At 45.2% G+C, this 24,396-nt stretch overlaps 1 protein-coding gene across 2 annotated transcripts in view; it reads right to left on the reverse strand.

The window, feature by feature from the left end:
• Positions 1-3,682: 3,682 nt before the first annotated feature.
• The window catches only part of matn4 (matrilin 4), a 92,146-nt gene continuing 71,432 nt past the window's right edge, over positions 3,683-24,396 (reverse strand). For both annotated transcript variants that reach the window (XM_059980971.1, XM_059980973.1), the window contains exons 6-12: positions 23,289-23,411; positions 21,562-21,684; positions 17,134-17,256; positions 15,830-16,243; positions 13,955-14,107; positions 13,163-13,267; positions 3,683-8,689 (exon numbers count right to left, since the gene is read on the reverse strand). In XM_059980971.1, coding sequence (XP_059836954.1) covers positions 8,628-8,689; positions 13,163-13,267; positions 13,955-14,107; positions 15,830-16,243; positions 17,134-17,256; positions 21,562-21,684; positions 23,289-23,411 — 1,103 coding nt within the window. In that variant the 3' untranslated portion in view covers positions 3,683-8,627. The remainder of the gene's footprint in view (positions 8,690-13,162; positions 13,268-13,954; positions 14,108-15,829; positions 16,244-17,133; positions 17,257-21,561; positions 21,685-23,288; positions 23,412-24,396) is intronic.

Raw genomic sequence — 24,396 nt, forward strand, 5'->3', positions numbered from 1 at the left:
AACTCCTTTAGCTGGTCCTCATGCTCCCGTTGCTTTTTGGCCCTTTCTTTTTCTTTTTCAGCTGCTTCCAGCTGCTTTAACTTAATTGCATGTTCCAACCTTAATTTCTCCAACTCTAACTGAGCCATCCCACTAGCTGGTACCTTTTCTGGGATATTTTCCAATACCTCAGTTGAAAACACGTTCTTCATAATATAGTACTGAGTTATGGCCCTCCGCACCTCCCGCTTTTTCATCGACAACCTCACCTCTGTGAGATTTAGTCTTTTCGCAATATTTATCAAGTCCGACTTTGTGGCAGCCTCTAGCGCCTCCAGAGTCGGGTTTTCTATAAGTTTGTCAATGTCCATCTTTGCTGGTTTCCCATCTGGTTACCCGTGCAACCAGACCCACATCTGGACTTAAAAGCCCGATTCACTGGCCCTCCAATTTGGTATCAAATCTCGAGACGAGACCCCACTTTGTTACGAACCCCGTAACTGGGTCACTTACCAGCAAAGATAGAGAGGTCCGTTGAAGCCTGGTGATACGATTTTTAACAGTATTTATTAGTAAAAATACACAAAAATAATATCAATGCAAACATACAGATAATATATGTTGTCAATACTAAATCTAAAAGTGTAGGTATAATAATAATCAATAAGAAATAAGCTCTATCGTTGTCTAGGGGATAATCTATTGTCTGATGGAAATATAAAAGTCACTCAGTTCATGCAGGCTGCAGCCTTTGGGGACCGCTTTGTTGCAATGGTTGGAGAGAGAGAGAGTTTTGGGAGAAAAACTTGCCGGCTTTCCTTTTATGATTTTGATCCGTCGGGAGTCCCGTTGGTGTGGCCGTTCACTCGTGGCCTCTTCTTTAGCTAAGCCGTTCTTCCGTGGTGAGCCCGCCAATCCCTGGCAAGGGAAGGACGCACATGAGGCCCCCACCGGCTGTCGCTATTAAACGCTGTCACGGGATTTCTAGCATTTCTCCTGGTGCGTCTCAAGTGGTTGTTCCCCAGACCCTCTTTTATCCTTACTCTCGGGGTCTCAGATGTCAATCAGGTTGGGATGATGCAAACCCTCAACCAGCCCACTCTGGTCATCCCCTGAGGGGCTTCAATGAATAGTACAGTACTCAACACACAATTCCGTCTCCAAGAGACAATAGCCATTATCAGTGGCTTTGTTTCGCTGAGGCCAGGACACATTCCAAACCTTGTGGATTCTCTCTCATTTCCTGGGTCCCAGACCAGAATTAACAGCGATCTTGCGATTCTCAAAAAGGAGGGGGCGACTTTGTACCCTTCGGCCCCTCAGAGTTGTGGCACATTCGTAACACTTCCTTTCAGATCTCTCTCCCTCTTCTCTTCCCTACAGTTCCACCCCCACCACATTTTCACTGTCTCTTCCCATCTTCTCGTATATCCCAAATGGACAGACCTCAGTTGTGTCCTCAACCTCTTCCCCTACATAACGACATCTGACCTCAGCTTTTGCCCCCTACACCTCCACGCTTTAACAGTTGTGGACCCTTTCACGTGCCTTCAGTTCTTCTGTATCACCTTTGCCCTTCCCTCTGGCCAATTACCTGCTCCAGATCTATTAATTGCCAACTTTTAACAAGATAGTGACCATATAGAACTTTTCACCCCCCCCCCGTACACTCACCTACCCCATTCAGAATATGTAGCACACATTCACCAAGAAACAGCTCTCTGCTTCTTCCATCAATTCCCTTGCAGATTCTCACTTCTTGACCCTCACACTTCCCCACACTCCCCACCCAAATTCCTCCTCACCTGGTCTTACCCGTCACATGCCAGCTTCCCCTCCCTCCACCTTCTTATTCTGGCTTCTTCTCCCTTCAAGTCTAGTCCTGATGAAGGGTATCGGACCCGAACATTGACTGTGTATTCCCCTCCATAGACGCTGCCTGACCTGCCGAGTTCCTCCAGAATTTTTGGGTGTGTTGACCCCCAATGAACCCGCTGACGAGGGTGGCACTGCTGTGGTGTGGTGAACTGACCTCTATCTGTCAGAGGCCAGGTATCACCTCTCAGACCCCTTCTGTACCCTTGGATCATGACCCACCATCAAACGTCAGGCAATGGTCACCCAAGCTGTCACAGACCTTGGGAGATCTTCCCTTATCATCTCCAGTCCCACACAGCTGCTTCTATCTCTTGGCCCAGATCCACAAGCAGTTCTGCCCTGCTGGACCCAATGTTTCACTCTCATCTTGCTCCACCTTTCTTCCTTATAGGGCCAGAGGGCACAGTCTCAGAATAGAGGGATGCCCACTTAGAACAGAGATGAAGAGGAATTTCTTCAGCCAGAGGGTGATGAATAAGTGGAATTAGTTGCCTCAGACAGCTGTGGAGGCTGAGTCATTGGGTATATTTAAAGTGGAGGTTGATGGGGTCTTGATTAGCCAGGGTGTCAATGGTTACGGGGAGAAGACAGGAGAATGGGGTTGAGAGGGATAATAAATCAGCCATGTTGGAATGGCGGAGCAGACTCAATGGGCCAAACAGCCTAATTATGCTTCCTTCATCTTATGGTCTTATTTACTGTGTTTGAGTCATATCCTTCCGAACCCTTTGTATCCATGTATCTGCCCATGTTTGCAAGTAGCCGTGAGACAGTAATAAACCAACATCAATACACTCTCTTGTGCTTTCTTCTTCTTCTTCTCTCTAAACTCAATCCCCATTTTGGCCACAGCCCCCACTGGAGGGTCTCACCTGAAATGTAAACTAACCATTTGACTCCACCGATGCCGCTCGATCTACCAGGTTCCTCCAGCAGGTTGTTCTTTGATCCCCATTTACCTCCTCTGGGACAGATTTGAAAGTGGAATGCTTCATCTCTTCTCTTCACCCACAAATGCCCCTCTTCCTTCCATTAGATAATAAGACATAGGAGCAGAATTAGGCCATTCAGCCCTGCGAGTCTTTTCTGCATTCCATCATGGTTGATTTATTTTCCCTCTCAACCCCATGCTTCTGCCTTCTCCCTGTAACCTTTGACACCCTATCAGGAACCTATGAACTTCCATTTAAATATACCAAATAACTTGGCCTGCACAGCCTTCTGTGGCAATGAATTCTACCGATTCACCGCCTTCTAGCTGAAGAAATTCCTTTTCACTTCTGTTCTAAAGTAACATCCTTGTATTCTGAGGGTGTGCCTGCTGGTCCTACACACCCCCATTACAGGAAACACCTTCTCCATGTCCACTCTATCTAGCTGTTTCAATATTCAATCATCTTCCATGGCGCAAGCTTCTCTCCTTTCAGATTCCTTCTTCTTCAACCCTTTACCTCCCAGCTTCTTACTTCATCCCTCTCCCCCAGCCAGCCATGTTCCCCTCACCTGGTCTCACCTATCACCTGCCAACTTGTACTCCTTCCCCGCCCCTAACCTTCTTATTCTCCTGTCTTCCCCCTTCCTTTCCAGTCCTGATGAAAGGTCTCGGCCCAAAACGCTGACCGTGTTTTCCCCTCATAGACGCCGCCTGACCTGTTGAGTTCCTCCAGCATCATACTTGTGTTGCAGAGGGGCTGATGTCTGTTTTCCGTGGCAGTTCTCCACCACAGATACTTGGGAAAATGCCTCTGAAAAGACACACGGTCTGGGAAAACTTTTGATCTTTGTGAGTATAAATCCAAGGTGTAGCACGACACGATGAAACGTCTTAATTTGTTTATGCACATTTTTATTTAATGAAATGGGTTGTTTTTATTCATTTAAAATATCTAATTAGGCCCATCACAGTTTGTGTTGATTTTACTTCTCACACAGAGTCCTGGGTCCGTCCGTGGCTGCATAATGCAGGAGTGTTTCAACAACAGCATTGCTTTGTGATAACTAATATTACTGTACCCTGCCGATAACTTCTCCACCTAGCAATGCCAATAGAGGACTGAATTGGATGGGGCAATTTGATGCCTGGTACTATACACCACCCTAAAATGGCTGCACCGTTTTGTCAGCAATCTCACTCAGGTATTGCAAACACGAGATTCTGTAGATGCTGGAAGTCCAAAGTAACACACAGATGCAAAATGCTGGAGGAACTCAGCAGGGCAGGCAGAATCTACAAAAAGACCTTAAGACATAGGAACAGAACTAGGCCGCCTGGCCCATTAAGTCTGCTCCATCATTGCTGATCTAATAACCTTCCCTATCCCATTCTCCTGCCTTCTCCCTGTAACCTTTGACGTCCTAACTAATCCACTTAAATATACTCAATGACTTGGCCTCCACAACTGTCTGTGGCAATGAATTCCACAGTTTCACCATTCTCTGGCTAAAGAAATTCCTCCTCATCTCTGTTCTAAATGGACATTCCTCTATTCTGAGGCTGTGCCCTCTGGTCCTAGACTGTCCCACTATAGGAAACTTCCTCTCCATATTTGCTCCAACAACGCCTTTCAATATTCGATAAGTTTCAATGAGTCCCCCCCCCCTACTTATTCTTCTAAACTCTAATGAGTATAGGCCCAAAGCCAACAAATGCTCCTCGCAAACAAGAGAAAATCTGCAGATGCTGGAAATTTGAGGAACACACACAAAATGCTGGAGGAACTCAGCAGGCTAGGCAGTATCTACGGAAAAAAGTGCAGTCAACTCTTCAGGTCAAAACACTTTGACGAGACTAAGGGAGATTGTCTTGCCGAAGGGTTTCGGCCTGAAACGTTGATTGTACTTTTTTCCATAGACGGCTGCCTGGCTTGCTGTGCTCCTAGCATTTTGTGTGAAATGCTCCTCATATGTTAACCCTTTTATTCCCAGAATCATTCACCTTGATGCACCATCAATAACTCTTTCTGAGACGTGAAGGAGAGATATTGGCTTTTATTGACTGGAAGAAAGAACAAGCAGTAGTTGACCACCATACTACATCCTGGAGACTGAGGGCAGGGCTCAGGCCTCAATCGCCTTTATACCGGGGTCTGTGGGAGGAGCCACAGGAGCAGTCAGCAGGGGGAGTGTCCAGACAGGCACATGTAGTTCACCACACACCTAAAGCTCCTTTGGACCCTCTCCAATGCTAGAACATCTTTTCTTAATAATGGGCCTAAAACTGCCCACAATACTCAATGTGTGGTCTGAGAAGTGCCTTATAAAACCTCAGCATTGCATCCTTTCTTATATTCTAGTCCTCACAAAATGAATGCTAACATTGCATTTGCATTTCTTATCAAGTTAACCTTTCGGGAATCCTGCACAAAGACTCCCAAACCTGTTTGCACCTCAGAGTTTTGAATTTTCTCCCCATTTAGAAAATAGTCTATGCCTTTATTCCTTCTACCAGAGTGCATGAACATACACTTCCCTGTATTATATTCCATCTGCCATTTCTTTGCACATTCTGCAGACTCCCTGCTTCCTCAACACCACCTGCCCTTCCACTTATCTTTGTATCATCCATAAACCTGGCCACAAATTCTGTCATCCAAATGATAACATGAAAAGAAGTGGTACCAACCCGATCCTTGTGGAAAACCACTAGTCACCAGTAGCCAACCAGAAAAGGCTTGCTTATTCCCACTGTTTACCTCCTGCCAGTCAGCCAATCTTTCCTGTAATACAAAGGCCTCTTTTCTTCTTAAGAAGCCTCATGTTCTGTACCTTGTCAAAGGCCTTCTGCAAATCCACGTAAACACCATCCACTGACTCTTTGTCTATCCTGTCTGTTAATTCCTCATAGAATTCCAACAGATTCGTCAAGCAAGATTTCCCCTTAAGGAAATAATGTGCTTCCACATATACTGAAACCATATTCTTAATTATGGACTCCAACATCTTCCCAACCACTGAAGTCAAACTAACTGGCCTATAATTTCCTTTCTTCTGCCCCCTCCTTTCATAAAGGGTGGAGTAACATTTGCAATTCTCCAGTTCTCTGGAACCATGCCAGAATTTAGTATTCTTGAAAGATCATTACTAATGCCTCTGCAATCTCTTCAGCCACCTCTTTCAGAACCCTTGAGCGTAGTCTATCTGGTCCAGGTGACTTTTATCAACCTTCAGCTTCCCAAATATCTTCTCCTTAGTAATAGCAACTATATTCAATTCTGCTCCCTGATACCCTCTATTTTCTGGTATACTGTTAGTGTCTTCCACAGTGAAAACTGACAGAATACTTTAAATCATATTACAACTTATCCCACTAACTGCAATTTTGTCTCATCATCTGCCTGCTTTCCTTACAGTCTCATTACAAACTGCATCGCGTTGTGTACCAACTGCCTCATCCCCAGCTCTATCTCTCCAGTTCCCACTCCCCTGCCCAATTAGCTTAAGCCCTCCTGAACAGCTCTAGCAAACTTGTTCACAAGGATATTGGTTCCCCTCACGTTCAGGAGTAAACTATTCTTTTGTACAGGTCATACCTTCCCTAGAAGAGATCCCAATGATCTCGAAAGCTGAACCTCTGCCCCTTCACTTATTCCTCACATTTACCTGCCAAATTACCATATTCTTAGCTTCATTGGAGGTCTTGCTTTTCAGCTTTGCAACTACCTCCCTATAATCTCCCTTCAGGGACCTGCTCACTTTTCAACTTGTATCATTTCTTCCAATATGTACCACATCTTCTGGCTCCTCACTCTCATCTTTCAGAATGCTGTGGACCTGATCAGAGACATCCCTGACCCTGGCATCTGGGTGGCAACATACCATCTTGAGTTTCTTTTTTGACGTTTTGGGCTGACTGTTCATCAGCCTAAAAAATATTGACTCTTCATTCCTTTCCATAGATGCTGCCTGACCATCTGAGTTCCTCTAGCATTTTGTGTGTGTCACACACTGTAAAAGAGGACATCCTGACTTGAAAGCAAAAATAAAAGTAGAAATTCCTCTGCTGGACCCACTGGTTAATCTGAGAAAGGGGAGTGAGAAGCATTTCAGTCATAGATTATCTTTCATTTTGACATTTTACTCCATTAAAAGTGTTGTATAAAAGCCAACACCAAGAAAGATCTCCAACCATACCCTACTCTTTCAGTGTCATCAAGAGGGCATGGCCACAATCATCATGAGGAAACACTGGAGATGGATTGAGCACATGATGAGAACAGAGGCCAACTCTATCATCAAGACAGTACTTCACTGGACCCCTGACAGTTAGAAGAAACACGGGAGACCAAAGACAACTTGGCACCATACTGTAGAGTAAAAATGAGGACCCTGAACCACACCTGGGTGACAATAGAGAAGATGGTTAAAGACAGTCAGAAATAGAGACCATTCATTGCTGCCTTAAACACCAGCGGCATAATGGGCAGTAAGAAATTAATAAAAACTAACAGGTCTTATAGTTGAATTATCCTTCAGCAGAGAGCTCAATTCTGACTGGGACAGTGATGCATTGAAGGATTTACTCCTAATCAGCATGATTGATCACCAGATAATGGTTTTGATCGCCTGGATAGATATTTTCCAGGGTGTTTATTGGCATTGGTGTGAGCTTTCCCTGGGTGGTGAATGCTGATGTATTATCTGGTTATAGACTCATGGAGTGCAAAGAAGACCCTTTGGCCCTTGTGCTAGTAAATGGGAATAGTTGGGGTGGGTGAGTGGGAGCAACTGTGACTTTCCGAGCCTTGGCAATTCAAATGCTTGTCTAGATAAACCTTGTGAAAGTCTCTCCCTCAAACATGCCCTCAGTCACAAGGCATAAGATGTGATGGTGTCACTTGTTTCCCTAATCAATTAATTTCCTTTCCAGATCTAAGCATTTTTACTTATTTTTATTTCTCGTTCCCACAGTTAGGGCATATTCTGGAGTTAGGAATATCAACAAATATTAATTTCAACAGCAACCAACCTTCTGATCTGAATGTGGATTGTAAATTAAATTTAAAATGCAGCTTGGAGCAATGGTCTTCCTGAAACTGCATTTTAGAGTAAGTTGCAGACCAGGAGACACCCAATTGGCTGAGATGCCTGAATATGCATGAATACAATCAACTATAGGACTCAGAGACCACAGTAATTAACACTCATTTTGGGTGTGTTGGTGAGAAGATCCAGTCATTTGAAAAATTACATGTAGCTCAAAAGAAGTATTATGAGGGCATTGTAATATAGATATTGTCCCGTAACCTTTGTTCTTTAACATACAAAAATGTCCTGTAATGTTGGACCAGGGAGACTCTCTCTTGAGTGACTCCAAAGGCTGTCAGCTTCCGTGAATCCCCAAAAAAGACTTTTATATCTCCCAGCTTTGTCCCTCCGGTGGATTTGTTCACAGTCACGACACTCACCATTCTACTTTCCTCGTCTCCCTTTGAAGGAAGTCCAGAGTGTACTGACCATGGAACCCTTCTCCCTCAATGACTCTCTGATCCATGACTAATGCCCAGTTTTCACATGCCTGTTTCTCAGCCGATTCTTGTTGCAAGTATAGGTACAATACAAAATGAGTAAAGATATACATCTTGTAAAAATGGTCTTTTACTGTTAAATAGTTCGAAGCCGTAGAAAATAAATGCATCCTAAATGAATATTTTCTTTGTAAAAAATAACTCCAGGAAAATGAGACAAAAAAAAAACACATAAAGCTAAATCAATTTTAGCGACTTAGAAACACCTCTGATGATGTGAAGATGGTGGTCATTTACTTTTACATTTCATTTCACTGATTTGATAACCCGGTTTTCCAAATCTTCCAGCTTGGCTGTCATCTGGGCCAGTGTCTGAGGTCAAGGAAGATAGCATGATGAATGAACACAAAACTCAGGGCCTTTGTATCTTCCCACTTACATCTTCCTTGCAATGTAACCTTCCTTTCCTGGTAAAAAGGTTTTCATCTCAATTCCCGATCGGCAGGGCTTCATAGTTAGGATAGTGTTGAACATTGGTAGCTTGGGGTGAGTTGTTTGATGTAGCGGTGTTCGTCAAGCTTGGCAATTAGCTTACAGGTGTCTCTTCACCAGCAGAGGTGACATCCTCAGTGTGCAGTTGGTAGCTGGTGTTTCTCTTTGGGAATGCTCGCGTTTGTATAGACCTCTCCACCCCCCCCCCCACCCCCCAACCACCGTTTGCTTGCCTCAGTCCTGATTGGCTACCACTTCAGTTCACCTTTGAATTCCATTGGCCCACATTTCTTTGGATCTTAGGAGTTCGTAGATGGTGTCTATTTTAATATACTTGTTTACAGAGTTATCTGAAGAGAACCATGCTACTAAAAATTCTTGTGCTTCCTTCGTGTTTGCCTGCACTAGAACCTCCACAGGGTCCCAGTTAAATTGGCGTCCTTCTCAGGCTTCATGTAACACGATCATGTCTCGACTGTGCATTGAAATGTGTGACCTTGCCCTACATCAAGAATATCTGAAAAATGGCAGCTTGACCGCTCGAACCTCAAACGCCCACAAAACAAGGAAGCTTGTCTCGAGGACTGAGGTGCCAGTAAAGACCACCGACAAAGGCAACGTGGTGCGCAGGATCACCTGTGGAAACTGCAATAAGAACTATGTCGGCTTGACAGGAGGTAAACTCTCAACTCGTTTACGGGAAGACATGATCCGCCATTTGCTGTTCTCGGCACATGAAGGACACCACAGAGGTCCTGCCGCAGACACACGAAGCAGACATGACATGAGAGTTTTTACAAGAGTGGCTCTCTTCAGATAACTCCGTAACCAAACATATCAAAATAGACATCATCCACGCACCCCCAAGAGCCAAAAAAATGCGAGCCATTAGAATTCAAGGGTCAACTGAAGGGGTAGCTAGTCAGGACTGAGGGGCCTATATAAACACAAGCACTCCTAGAAACACCAACAACTGTGTGCTGAGCATGTCACTGCAATTGGTGATGAAACATCTGCAATCTAATTGCCCAGCTTGATGAACACTGCAACATCGAAGGGTTTTCTATTCCTTGCTGCTACCCAGAAGAGGTCCTCTTGTCATGAGTTACTTTGTCACCTATTATATGTATACGAGCTAATCTTATGTGTGTATGGCAACATTCAACAGTTACTGATACATTCTGTTTAATAGGATTGTTTTTATACTTACGGTTATTGTGTTTCTTGTGCTGGCTGAGTATTTTTATGCTGCATCGGATCTAGAGTAACAATCCCTTGGTTCTCCTTTGCACTCGTGTACTGCAGAATGACAATAAACAATCTTGGATCCTGGCCCTTGGAGCCTGGCCTTGGATCCTGGCCTCTGGAACCAGGCCTTGAATCTTGGCCTCTGGAGTCTGGCCTTGGTTTCTGGCCCCTGGAACCTGGCCTTGGATCCTGGCCCTTGGAGCCAGGCCCTGAATCTTGGCCTCTGGAGCTTGGCCTTGGATCCTGGCCTCTGGAGTCTGGCCTTGGATCCTGGCCGTTGGAGCTTGGCCTTGAATCCTGGACCCTGGATCCTGGCCTTGAATCTTGGCCTCTGGAGTCTGGCTTTGGTTTCTGGCCCCTGAATCATGAATCTTACTGAAGGGATTAGATCATGCTGATCCCAGTACACAACCCCACCCAATATTGGTGCCCACTTGTGCTTATGAAAGCTGGGTGTGAAGAGCTGATCTCACTTGCCTGCCTCATCGAGGACTGGAGCAAAGCTCCAGTGACAACTAGGCCTCACGACAAGTTGGCCTCATCTGATGCATTGCTGAGGCCTCAACTCAAGAATACCTGACCAACAGAAGGCAAAGATGGGGCTGAAGCTTCATCACCAATTAGAATCTCGGATCTTTTTTACCTATTTTAAATGTCTCTAGTTTTCAGAGAAAATATTAATGTAGATATTTTTTAAAATGGTAAAATCATAAAAGAATGTAAAGTTAGTCAATAAACACATGAAAACACTTAAAGAATAAAAACATTGAAACTTTGCTGTGCTCTGTGCTGAACCCTTGGAGATGACCTCACTTTTTAATACACAGTATTTCTGTTTTTTTGCATGATTTTTAAAGTATTCAATATATGCATATTGCAATTTATTTATTATTATTATTATTTTTTTTTTTTCTGTACTATAGTAAACATAGAAACATAGAAAACCTACAGCACAATACAGGCCCTTCAGCCCACAATGCTGTGCTGAACATTATGTATTGCATTGAACTGCAGCTACTAAGTTAACAAGTTTCACATCACATGCCGGTGATAACAAACCTGATTCTGATCTGCCCAGCATTGTGTGCATGCTATGTTGCTGCCAGAATATGTGCTGGCACTTGCAGGCTGCCCCCAGCACGACCGCTAGTGTGTTGGTTGTTAATGCGAATGGCACATTTCACTGTATGTTTTCATGTACGTCACAGTAAAATCACTTTCTGAAGTGACTGACATTCACCTGTCACAAACTTCTGGAGTCATAGAGCTACACAGTGTGGAGTTGTATGCCCTCATTTCTATAAATCTTTTATAAACTATTTCAAGTCCTTTTTCCACTCTGAAGAAAAAATAGAATAGCTGTTAATATTCCGGTGGGATAATTCTTTGGACTGCGGGAGGAAACTGGAGTGCTCAGGGAACACCCATGCATTCCACTGGGAGGATGTACTGTGATTCCTTACAGAACTTTACTGTAATGAACTCCGAAGTCTGGGATGCCCTGAGCTGTAATGGTGTCACACTAATCACTGAGCCATCAATTGTCTATCAGCAACGTGTCTATCTGAGAATCTCTGAGAATGTTCCCAATGTATCTGCCTCTACCTGCACCCCCGGCAGGGTGTTCCCACAAACTTACCCCCCTCTGTGTTTGAAATTGAGCTCTGATGTCTCCCCTAGTCACTCCTCCAATCACTTTAAACCTACGCTCCCTCCTATTCGCATCCTGGGTAAATGTCTCCGGCTGCCCACTCGATCTCTGCCTCTTGTCATCTTGTATTGAGTCACCTTCTATCGTCCGCTTCAAAGAGAAAAATCTTAGCTCACTCAATCATAAAACATGCTCTCCAATCCAGATTAATGAAGGCAGATAGTCAATTTCCCCTGCACCCACCTCCTTTCTATAAGATTGCTTAACGTCATTTCCTGTACAAGCGTAATGGAGAATGAAGTAATTGTTACTCCTGATCCAATGCAGCACAAAAACACACACAATAAGATAAGGAACACAAGACTAAACAACACAATAAATATAAATACATAAAATAGATTGATTGTGTGTCCATAAAGTGATGACAGGCACAGGAATGTCTATACATAAGGTGACTGACAGGAAATGATAAAGTTGTGGTGGATGAAAAATCATCAACCCGAAACATTAACTTCATTCCTCTCTCCACGGATGCTGCCTGACCTGCTGAGTGTTTTCTGATTTTATTTTATAATTGCAGGAGATGCAGTTTCTGATTTTCATCACTTTGTATAATTTTTCCTTCTCCAGTACCCTGGTTACTCTGAAACACAGAGCTATTTGTCTAATACAAATATACAATACCAGAGGGCAAGCACCTAAGGTGAGGGGGGATAATTTCAAGGGAGATATGAGGGGCAAGTTTTTTCTACACAGAGAGTGGTGTGTGCTTAGAATGTTCTCCCAGGGGTGGTGATAGAGGCAGCTACATTGGGGACTTTTAGAATACACAGATGTGAAGGAAATGGAAGGATGTTGTGTAGTCAGAAGAGATTAGTTTAGTTGGCAATTTGATTATTAAATTAATTGGTTCAACACAACAGCATTGGCTGAAGGCCCTGTTCCTGTGCTTTGCTGTTCTAGGTTCTATTTCACGGTTTAATGCTTTCATACTTGGGCAGCCCTTCTTTTGGGGTTCACATCTCTTCGTCCAATCTACAGCTCTTTAAGACCCATCCTGGAGACTGTTGTGTGTGAAAATCCTAGGAGATCAGTGGTGTCTGAGATTCTCAAACCACCCTGTCTGGCACCAACAATCATTCCATGGTCAAAGTCACTTAGATCACATTTTTTCCCCATTCTGATGTTTGGCCTGAACAACAACTGAACCTCTTGACCATGTCTGCCTGCTTTTATGCATTGAGTTGCTGCCCCATGATATTTACGTTAATGAGCAGGTGTACCTAATAAAGTGGCCACTGAGTGTAAAGGGACCCAGGGAGCTCCATGTTTCATTACATGTGTAATGTTTCACTCAACTAAATCTTGTCTATATTAACTTTGCTGACTATCTGTAAGCCCCTGTTTGGGCTAACAGTCTTCCCTGTTTTACTGCAATCGTGAAGGATATATTTTTGTGAGAATCCTTCCAGCACCGAGAGTGTGTCCTGTTGGAAGGCTACAAGAGTTTCACATGCACACGGGTCTTTAATTGTTTCCTGTCCAGTAACTTCCTCTGAAAGAAAGAAAGAAAGAAAGGCTTGTATTTATAGAGCACTTTAACTTCCACGCTTTTTCACACAATTTACAACGACCAATTAACCTTTGGACTGTGGGAGGAAACCAGAGCACCCAGAGGAAACCCACATGGTCATGGGATGAATGTACAGACTCCTTACAGGCAACGGTGGGAGTTGAACCCAGGCCGCTGGTACTGTAAAGTGTCACGCTAAACACTACCGCCCCATTCGCAACATTTACAGTTGACTGACACGGTAGAATAGTAGTGTAGAGACTAGCATAACTCCTTACAGTACCAGTAATCACAAGACTGGTGTTCAATTCCTGCCATTTGTACGTTCTCTCCATAACCATGTAGGTTTCCTCCAGGTGCTCCAGTTTCCACCCACATCCAATAGGCGTAAGGGTTAGGGTCAGGAAACTGTGGGCGCGCTACGTTGGTGCCAGAAGCATGGCAACACTGGCGGGCAGCTCCCAGCACATCCACAGACCGTGTTGCCCGTTGAAGAAAGCGACATTTCACTATACTATACGCAATATACGTACGTGCGGCAAATAAAGTTAATTTTTGTCCTTATCTGATCTGCAGAAGAAGATGGGAAGAAGCAGGCCCCCCTTCGCAGGGATTTCTCCACACACATGGCACCCTGACTGTCAGACAGGTGCTCGTTTCAACACTTACCCTCACAGATGTTGAGTTTCAGATTTTCTGCAATCTGATCGATGGCGCTGAAGTCGGATGCATAGAAGAAGTGTTGATCCACAGGGTCTGAGGCAATTTCCCGCAGTTCGTCCTCCACGGCCTTCCCAATGCCGACTGCATACATGGTGATACCTGCAGAAGCAGATGGCGACAGGGGACAGGTTCACCCAAACTGAACAGCAAAGGAACAAGCTCAATACAGTCTACCATTGTGTGTGTGAGAGTGTGTGTGTGAGTGAGAGAGTGTGTTTGTGTGTCTGTGTGTGAGTGTGTGTGAGAGAGAGAGTGTTTGTATGTGTGTGTGAGTGTGTTTGTGTGTGTGTGTGTGTTGAGTGTGTGTGGGTGTGAGAGAGAGTGTGTGTGTGTGAGTGTGTCTCTGTGTGTGTGAATGTCTGTGTGTGAGTGTGCGTGGGTGTGAGAGAGAGAGTGTTTGTGTGTGTGTGAGTGTGTTTGTGTGTGTGAGTGTGTGTCTGTGTGAGTGTGTCTCTGTGTTTGTGTGTGTGAGTGTGTGTGTGTGTGTGTGTGTGAGAGTGTGTGTGGGTGTGAGAGAGAGTGTTTGTGTGTGTGTGAGTGTGTTTGTGTGTGTGAGTGTGTCTCTGTGTTTGTGTGTGTGAGTGTGTGTGTGTGTGTGTGTGTGTGTGTGTGTGTGTGTGTGTGTGTGTGTGTGTGTGTGTGTGTGTGTGTGTGAGTGTGTTTCTTTGTGTATATTTCTGTTTGATCACCTGGTCCTTCAACACCATCCTTTTAGTCAGAAAACCACAGCAGCATCACTTCCTGAGGAGATTGAGGCGAGTGAGGTCTCCTCCCCTCTCAATTCTAGCCAATTTTTCCAGGAGCACCACCGAGAGTGTCCTGACCAGCCGCATCACCGTCTGGTACGGGAATCACAAGGCATCGGGCCGCGATGCCCTACAAACCATGGCAAGGACCGCTGAGAGGATCATCTGGGTCTCTCCTCCACTATTCCGAGATATTTATCAGGGGCACTGTGCTCTCAGTGACCCCTCTCAGCCATCCCACAATCTCTTTGACCCCCCACCATCAGGCAGGAGGTACGGTAGCATTAAAACAAGGTCTATTAGAATGGGAAACAGCCCTTCCACCTTGGCCTGGAGGAATGTTGTTTCGTTTGGCTGTGTACATGTATACACATGAATGACAATTAACTTGAACTAGTGTGTGCAATTTTATTTTAATTTCTCCTCTAATACCCTCACTTTCAGCATCTCACTCACTGACCACCCAATGCCCCACAACTTTCTGATTCTCATCTGTCTTCCTCTGTGGCCTTCCCCTCCCTGATGATGCCCTTCAGGATATTTTAAAACTTGCGAAGTCTACGCTCCTGCAGTCGGTGACTCCTGCTCGCTCCGTTGTCAACACTGCTGCTGCCGACAGATGTGCCTTCAAAGTGCTGGCTCCTAAGCCCTGGAGTTCCCTCCCTCTCCCCCAGACAAATGCCTCTTGTACAATACTGATGAGCATGGATTTCCACCTCTCCCAAACACACAGCATTAAAAAATACACAAGAGATTCTGCAGATGCTGGAAATCTTGAGCAACACACACACAAAGCGCTGGAGGAACTCAGTAGGTCAGGCATCATCTGTGGAAATGAATAAGGAGTCGATGTTTCGGGCCAAAACACATCCTGATGAAGGACTTCTTCAGATCCTTCGTGATGCAGGGTCTTGGCCTGAAACGTCGACTGTTTACTTCCCTCCATAGATGCTGCCTGGTCTGCTGAGTTCCGTCAGCAATCTGAGCGTGTTACCATAAGGCCATAAGACATAGGAGCTGAACTAGGCCGCTTGGCCCACCTCCACCATCCCTCTGTGGTCCGATTGTGTCCTACCTGCATCTTTGGCTTTCTTGGACCACTCAGAGATGCTGTCCTGAGAGCGTCCATCAGTAAACACGACGCCCACCCGTGGATAGTTCTCAGCCATTGGCCTGGCTCCCCCAGCCGCCGTGAAGCTGTTCTCCACCATGTGTTTGAGGGCGAGTCCAGTCATGGTGCCTTTCTCCATGTACTGCACGCTGTTCACTGCCGACTTCAGCGTCGCTGTGGTGGTGTGCTTGCCCAGGGGAAATTCCGTTCGGACATTGCTGGAGTACTGCACCAGCCCCACCCGGGTGCCCTGGGTGGAGACGTCCAGTGCGTCCACAATGTTATTGACAAACTTCTTCACCAGCTCAAAGTTCTCAGGTCGCACACTTTTGGAGCCATCAATGACAAAGACCAGGTCGATGTTGGCTCGGCTGCACTCTGGGTGAAACAACAAGATCCCACGTTACAGGAGGGGTGGCTGGAATGAGGTGGGGAGGCATGGGGGACTGGAGAGGCAAGTGGGAAAGGGGCTACAGGTGGGTGTTTGGAGGGTTGACGGTGGGATGGGAAAATCCAGTGACGCAAGTTGGAGATGGGGAGAGAAGGCTTGGTTGACTTGGAAAGGGTTAAAAGCGGGTATTGGTGAGCTAAAGGAGGTAGGATTGAAATGGGAAGAGAGGGTTGCTGAGTTGGAAAGGGTGTAGAGAGGGGTTAGTGGGATTAAAAAGGGGTAGAGGGGAGTTAGCAGAATTGGAAGGGGTAGAAGGGAGTTAACAGAATTGGAAGGGGTAGAGGGGTTGGTGTAAGTGGAAAGAGTAGAGTGAGATCAGTAGGGCTGAAAGGGGTAGAGAGGGCAGGTAGGGTTGGAAATGGGGCGAGAAGGGTGGATATGTAAAGGGTATTGGTAGGGTTAGGAAGGAGTAAGGGGTTATTGGTGGGGTTGGAAAGAGGGAGACAGTGGTTGGTGGGGACAGAAAATGGTAGAAAGGAGTTGGTGGGGTTGAAAGGGGTAGAGAATATTGTTAGGTTTGGAGTGATAAGCTTGGAAAGATTGGGGTGCTGGTAGCCCTGAAAGGGGTTAGAGCTACCGGTTGCCAAATTGGGAGTTCATTGGCGTTAAAAGGGAGGTGGGATTAACCCAAGGTTCATTTTTAACTGGCGTGAACACAATGGGTCAGTTGAATGCCCGGAAGCAAATATTTCCATCGCTCTGAAGCCAACAGAGGATCAGTCTGCTGAACGGGCTTCCAGCCCTGCAGTAGTAGCAGATGTGTTGCGTGGTCTTGTGCTGGGGCAGGGGAGGTGAGGTCACTAGGAAGAGTACTCACTGTTACAGGTCTTTCCGTCCACGTTGAGTTGTCTCCCCGGGGGACAGATGCAGAAGTATGAGCCGGGTGTGCTGACGCACTTAAATTCACAGCCATGTTCCACAGTGTCACACACATTAACAGCTGCAAAACAAAACCCCCAAGACCTTAGGAGATCAATCGTCACTGATGCACGACAGCTGCCCCTGGATCCTGGGGACTAACATCTGGGTGTGTTTCATTTACAACCTCTTTACATAGAACATACAAACGTTACAGCACAGTACAGGTCCTTTAATCTACTCTAACGCTTCCCTCCCACGTAGCCCTCCATTTTTACTTTCATTCATGTGCCTATCTAAGAGTCTCTGAAATGCCCCTGATGTATCTGGCTCTATCACACCCTCAGCGGTGTGTTCTGTGTACCTCCCCCCCCACCCATGCTCTCTGTAGAAAAAACTCTGACATCCCTCCCATACAGGTTGCCTCACAGGTAGAAAGGGTAGTTAAGAAAGCTTATGGGGTGTTAGCTTTCATACGTCGAGGGATAAAGTTTAAGAGATGTGATGTAATGATGCAGCTGTATAAAACTCTAGTTAGGCCACACTTGGAGTACTGTGTCCAGTTCTGGTCACCTCACTATAGGAAGGATGTGGAAGCATTGGAAAGGGTACAGAGGAGATTTACCAGGATGCTGCCTGGTTTAGAGAGTATGGATTATGATCAGAGATTTAGGGCTTTACTCTTTGCAGAGAAGGAGGATGAGAGGAGACATGATAGAGGTGTACAGGATATTAAGAGTGGACAGCCAGCGCCTCTTCCCCAGGGCACCACTGCTCAGTACAAGAGGACGTGGCTTTAAGGTAAGGGGAGGGAAGTTCAAGGGGGATATTAGAGGAAGGTTTTTCACTCAGAGTGGTTGGTGCGTGGAATGCATTGCCTGAGTCAGTGGTGGAGGCAGATACACTAGTGAAGTTTAAGAGACTACTAGACAGGTATATGGAGGAATTTAAGGTGGGGGTTTATATGTGAAGCAGGGTTTGAGGGTCAGCACAACATTGTGGGCCGAAGGGCCTGTACTGTGCCGTACTATTCTATGTTCAATGTTCTATACCTTTTTCCAGTCACCATAAATTTATATCTTCTTATAATTAGCCATTTCAGTCCTTGGAAAAGGTTTCTGGCCAGCCACTCAATCTCTGCCTCCTCTCATCTTTTTCACCTCTATCAAGTCATCTCTTCTCCTCCAAGGAGAAAAGCCCTAGCTTAAAGACTCATTAGACCTTAAAATTACACGTTTAAAAGACAGTTGGACAAGTCTAATGTTTAGGGTGTTGGTGGGGTCTAATCTGGAATAGTATGTGTAGTTTAGCTCGCCTACCTACAGGAAAGATGAAAATAAGATTGAAAGAGTACAGAGAGAACTTACAAGGATGTTGCGGGGACTGCAGGATCTAAGTTGTAAGGAAAGACTGAATAGGTTGGAACTTCATTCCCTAGAATGCAGACGATTAAGAGGAGATTTGGTAGAGGTATGCAAATTTATGAGGGGTAGAGATGGGATAAATACAAGCAGGCTTTTTCCACTGAGGTTGGATGAGACTACAACTAGAGTTCATGAGTTAAGGGTGAAAGGTGAAAAGTTTAAGGGGAATATGAGGAGAAACTTCTTCACTCAGAGGTTCATGAGAATGTTGAATGATCTGCCAGCAAAAGGGGTGGATGCAATATCAATTTCTATATTTAAGAGAATTTTGGATAGGTACATGGATGGGAGGGAGATTGATGGGGATAGGCAGTTTGGTTTAGGGTGGTACGGTAGTGTAGTGATTATCACAATGCCTCACAGTACCAGCGACTCGGATTCAATTCCTGCCACTAACTGTTAGGAGTTTGTACGTTCTCCCCGTGACTGTGTAGGTTTCCTCCGGGTGCTCTGGTTTCTTCCCACAATTCAAAGACGTAGTGGTTGGTAGGTCAATTGGTCATTGCAAATTATCCTGTGATTAGGGAAGGGTTAAATCGGGGGTTTGCTGGGCGATGCAGCTTGAAGGGCCAGGATGGCCTTGTTCCACACTGTATTTCAATAAATAAATAAATAAACAAAATTGTTTGGCATGGACTAGATGTGCTGAAGGGCCTGTTTCTGTGCTGCAGTTTTCTATCTCCATGTCTGTGATTGGAGTAGCTTCGAGGGATATGGATATAATAAACAGGATTAGTTTATCTCTTAGACAGACAACTTGGTTACAATTGACAGGTTGGGATGAAGGATTTATTCTCCATGCTGTACAACGCTCTTCGAATTTGTCAGGGCAGCCTCCATTCCTTCTCCCTTGTACGTTTGCCCAGCATGAACTTAAAAGTACTTAAGCTAATCCCAAAGTCCGCTTTCTTACCATATGAAAGAAAGCAAGAATATCTCAAGTCACTGCTGCCCAATAAATATTTTATCATGTAGTTTCACATCATCGCCACGATAACCCCGCTCCTCGCTCAACGTCTGGCTGTTCTGATTCCTGCCAATATCGTACCAGGGTCAGAGTGTTGCCTTGAAATCGTTCCAGTTCAATAGACGACAAGAAGACCTTGGTCTTAAGGAACCAGGCAGAGCAACCCAAGTCATCTTGGGTAAACTTTTATTGTGATGCCCTGGAATGCACTGTCAGCTAGGAAGCAGATTTAATAGAATTTCAGTAAATTATTTATTTGTCAATAAGTGTTCTTGCAGCTTTCTCTTGCCTCTGAATAAGTACATTAGAAGCGGGATCAAGAATGGAACACAAGGCCACTTCAGCCCGTTCCAGTACGCAGGAAGGTTTCGGAGGCACGCTGAATGGAAACAGGCCCTTCAGCCCGACTGAGTCCATGCTAGATTATTAAGATTGTTGGAAACCACTGTTTTTTTAAATAATACTTTTTATAAGAGTTGTGCTTTTTAGCAAACATGTACTTTCACACACACTGGCAGAAAGGGATAGAGCAGCTAAACTACCAGTTTATCACCATTCTCATTTTTCTTCGTCTATGTATTAGCATATTACCAAAGTGATGTAATAGTTTTAATTATGTAGCCTATAATCTAATTCAACTCTATCTAAGGAATTTTGCTGATCTTATCTATAACAGTGAGGGATTTTTCAGAAGTGCCATTCAGCACTTCAGAAGTGCTTCTTCTTTATTCTTTTATCTTTGCATTAATTCCACTCTTAGCATCGTTTCTCAGCTCCTTATTTAGTTTGCTCGGTATTTTTATGCTTGTTAGTACTCTAAAATGAACTAGAATCTTAAAATTACGACTATTCATCATTCTTGACTCTTGGATGAATCCTAAGGATCAGGAATTAAATGGAGATACAGCAAGATCAGGGATCAACTTTATTCTCCGTATACTATATACATTTACATGCATTACGAATTTGCTATGGAGTGTTGGTGTGACATGCAACAATAAAACAACATTCAACAATCATAAAGAATTATATTAAAGAAAGTTATAAGTTAAAGTACTAGTTTATTAGTGCACCAATCCTAGACTAATCCCATTTTATTCCCCTTGTGTTTTCATCAATTTCCCCCAGATTCTACCAGTATCTGACACACAGCAATGTTCAAATTTCCAGTATATTTATTATCATCAAAGTGCAGTCAAACATTTTAATTCCTATTCTCATTCTGACATGTCAGACCATGGCCTCCTGTTGTGCCAAGATGAGACCTCCCACAGTGTGGAGGAGCAACACCTTATATTCCAACCTGATGCATGAATATCAATTTCTCCTTCCGGTAAAAAGAATCCCTCCCCCGCCCCTCTTCTTCTATTCCCCACTCTGGCTTCTCACCTGCCTATCACTGCCCCCTGGATCCCCTCCTCCATCCCTTTCTCCTATGGTCCACTCTCCTCTCCTATCAAATTCCTTCCACTCCTGCCCCTTTACCTTTCCCACCCACCTGGCTTCACCTATCACCTCTTAGCTATCGTCCTTCCCCTCTCCCCACGTTTTTTCATTCTGGCATCTTCCCCCTTCCTTTCCAGTGCCGAAGAAGGGTTTCAACCTGAAATGTTGACAGTTTATTCATTTCCATAGTTGTTGCCTGGCAGCATCAATGGAAATGAATAAACAGTCAACATTTTGGGACGAGACCCTTTATCAGGGCTGGAAAGGAAGGGGGAGGTGGAATAGGTGAGACCAGATGAGGGGGAAGGTAGGTGACTGGGGAGAGGGAGGCTAAAGAAAGAAGCTGGGAGGTGATAGGTGGAAGAGGTGACATCTGAAGAAGGAAGGATCTGATTGGAGAAGTGAGTGGACCATGGGAGAAAGGGAAGGAGGAGTTGCTGCATAGCTGTGGCTGCCATCTTGCATGACATGTACAGATTGACAAATGAGGGACAGCTTGAAATTAGCCAGAAGTCGGAGGTCCCAAAATCCCACCATGGTCTCACATTACCTTTACAGGTTTTGCCATCGTTCTGCAGTTCAAAGCCGTCCCGGCATGTGCAGTAGTACCCATTGAGGACGTTCACACAGTCATGTTGGCAGCTGTGGTTCCCGAATGAACAGTAATTTATCACTACAGAAAGGAAAGATTTGGACAGACTAAGCTTCTATCTACCGTAATCCAGAGGATTAAACCCTCCCTTGGTCAGGGTCAACCATGGGTGTTGCGTCCTAGCTGTCTATGCAAGGCAGGCCAATACGATATGGAGAGCAAGCTGTTACCCAGGTAGCAGACTCCCCCCCCCCCCCCCCCACCTCCGCGCAGCTAATGAATGCAAAGGAACAGCAGAGACCGACACAGTTCGAGACCAACAGAGTTGCAGGAGTTGCCAGCCAGTGTTGGACTCAAAGTAGATCTACTTCCAGGACTCCAGCTCTGTATTTTTCCTCAGGGTTTACTCCCAAAGCCCTCCCCGTGAGTGGGTTTAGCCGCAAGGCAGCGGAGGTTTGAGATCAGAGTTTTCCTTCTCCCACTTGAGCTGCCAACCACAGCTGATGAGCCCCATCTGACTGAAGTGACTGGTTTTAAGGTGCCAGTAATGGGCCTTTGCCCCTTCTGCCAGTAGAACTGGCTCTGCCAGGCTTAATAGCTAAAACACACGTGAAGGCCAGAGGATTGTATTGAAATGGAAGTTAGTCCTGAGGGCACTTTTAAAAGGGTGGGCATGGGAAGGATGTTTCTGGAGGGGGCATCTAGAAATCGGGAAATGAAGAATCCTAGGACAACATTTTTGGACAGTTATCTTACAAATTCTCGAGTATGATTGCCCTTTAACATTTAGATTTAATTGCTTATTAACAACTGAAATCTATATCATGATTTATATTTCAATATGCAGATCATGGGATTCAAGTTAACAAGGTTTCTTGTGGATCAACTGTCAACAAAAATTGCATTTTTTTTGTTCGTACTTCAGAATGGTTTGATGATAGAGACAGAAACTATACTTGTGCACAAGCACACTCAGTGGCCACTTTATGAGCTACACCTGTACACCTGCTCATTAATGCAAATACCTACATCATGTGGCAACAACTCAATGCATAAAAGCACGCAGGCATGGTCAGGAGGCTCAGTTGTTGTTCAGACCAAACATCAGAATGGGGAAGAAATGTGACCTGAGTAACTCTGGCTGTGGAACGATTGTTGGTGCCAGATGGGGTGGTTTGAGTATCTCAGAAACTGCTGATCTCCTGGGATTTTCACGCACAATAATCTCTAGAGTTTACAGAGAATAGGTTTTAAAGGAGAGGTGTGAGCCACAAAAGAAGGGCTACCCAGGTATGAAAGTGTTAAACAACAGTCTCTGGAATTTACAGAGGGTTTGCAGTTAACAACAACGTCCAGTTCACTGGGCTGAAAACGCCTTGTTAATGAGAAAGATCAGAAGAGAATGGCTAGGCTGCTCCAAGCTGACAGGAAGGTGACAGTAACTCAAATAACCACGTGTTACAACAGTGGTGTGCAGAAGAGCATCTCTGAATGCACAACATGTTGAACCTTGAAGTGGATGGGGCACAGCAGCAGAAGACCACGAACATAGACTCAGTGGCCACTGAGTGTAATTAAAGTGTGATTGAGGAATGAGTTTTCAGAGCCCATTTAACAGCAGTGACAGGACTTTGCCCATGCTCTAACCACTCCATGTCCCCCTCAGCAGGTGCCCCGCTACTCACTGCTACAGGTCTTCTGGTCCTGGTTGAGGGTGTAGCCAGGACGACAGCGACAGTAGTACGAGCCGGGGGTGCTGACACAGACGTGCTCACAGCCATGGTCTCCCTGGTCGCAGAGGTTGACAGCTGGAAAGGGAAGGTGGTGATGGGTGAGTTTGTGAGGAGAGGTAGCAATAACATAGATTCACTGTGTCAAACATTGATTCAGTGTGATACACTCTAGCAAAAGCGTTCAAACTCATGTTAGACCATAAGTTCACAAGATGTTGGAGCAGAATTAGGCCATTTGGCCCATCAAGTCTGGTCTGCCATTTCATTATTATCCCTCTCCATCCCATTTGCCTGCCTTTTCCTATAACCTTTGACACCCCGATTAATCAAGAACCTATCAACCTCCGCTTTAACTATACCCAATGACTTGGCCTCCATGGCTGTCAGATTCACCACCATGGGACCATAACACAGAGGAAGGAGCAGAATTAGGCCTTTCAGCCCATTGAGTCCTCTCTACCATTTCATCATGGCTGAACCCGGATCCCTTTCATCCCCTTCTGGCTAAAGAAATTCCTCCTCCATCTCTGTTATGAAATAGTTGTCCCTCTATTCTGAAGCTGTGGCCTCTGGTCCTAGACTCCTTCACTGCAGGAAATATTGTCTCCACACCTTATTCATGCCATTAACCGAGGGGTCCATGGACCCCTGGTCTGAACCCTGTTCCTCAATGCTAACACTGCACAGTGCTGGTGTAGCAGTCACAGGGTGGTGTAGTGGGTAGCGGTTAGTGTGATGCTTTACGTTCAGCGTTCACTTCCCACCATCCATTCCTCCCCTCCCAAGACCATGCTTTTCCTCTGGAGACACCAAACATAAACTTGAGATTCTGCAGACACTGGCAATCCAGAGCAACACACATGAAATGCTGGAGGAGCTCAGCAGGTCATCAGAATGGAATGAACAGTGAAATGTTTCAGGCAGAGACCCTTCGACACGACTGTAAAGGAAAGGGGGAGGAAGCCAGAAATGTCCTCTGTGAGCTTTGGTTTCCTCCTACTTCCAAATACGTATGGATTATGGCTAGTGAGTCGTGGGCATGCTATGCTGGCACTGGAAG

This window comes from Hypanus sabinus, chromosome 9, assembly GCF_030144855.1.
Source record: "Hypanus sabinus isolate sHypSab1 chromosome 9, sHypSab1.hap1, whole genome shotgun sequence".
NCBI lineage: Eukaryota > Metazoa > Chordata > Chondrichthyes > Myliobatiformes > Dasyatidae > Hypanus > Hypanus sabinus.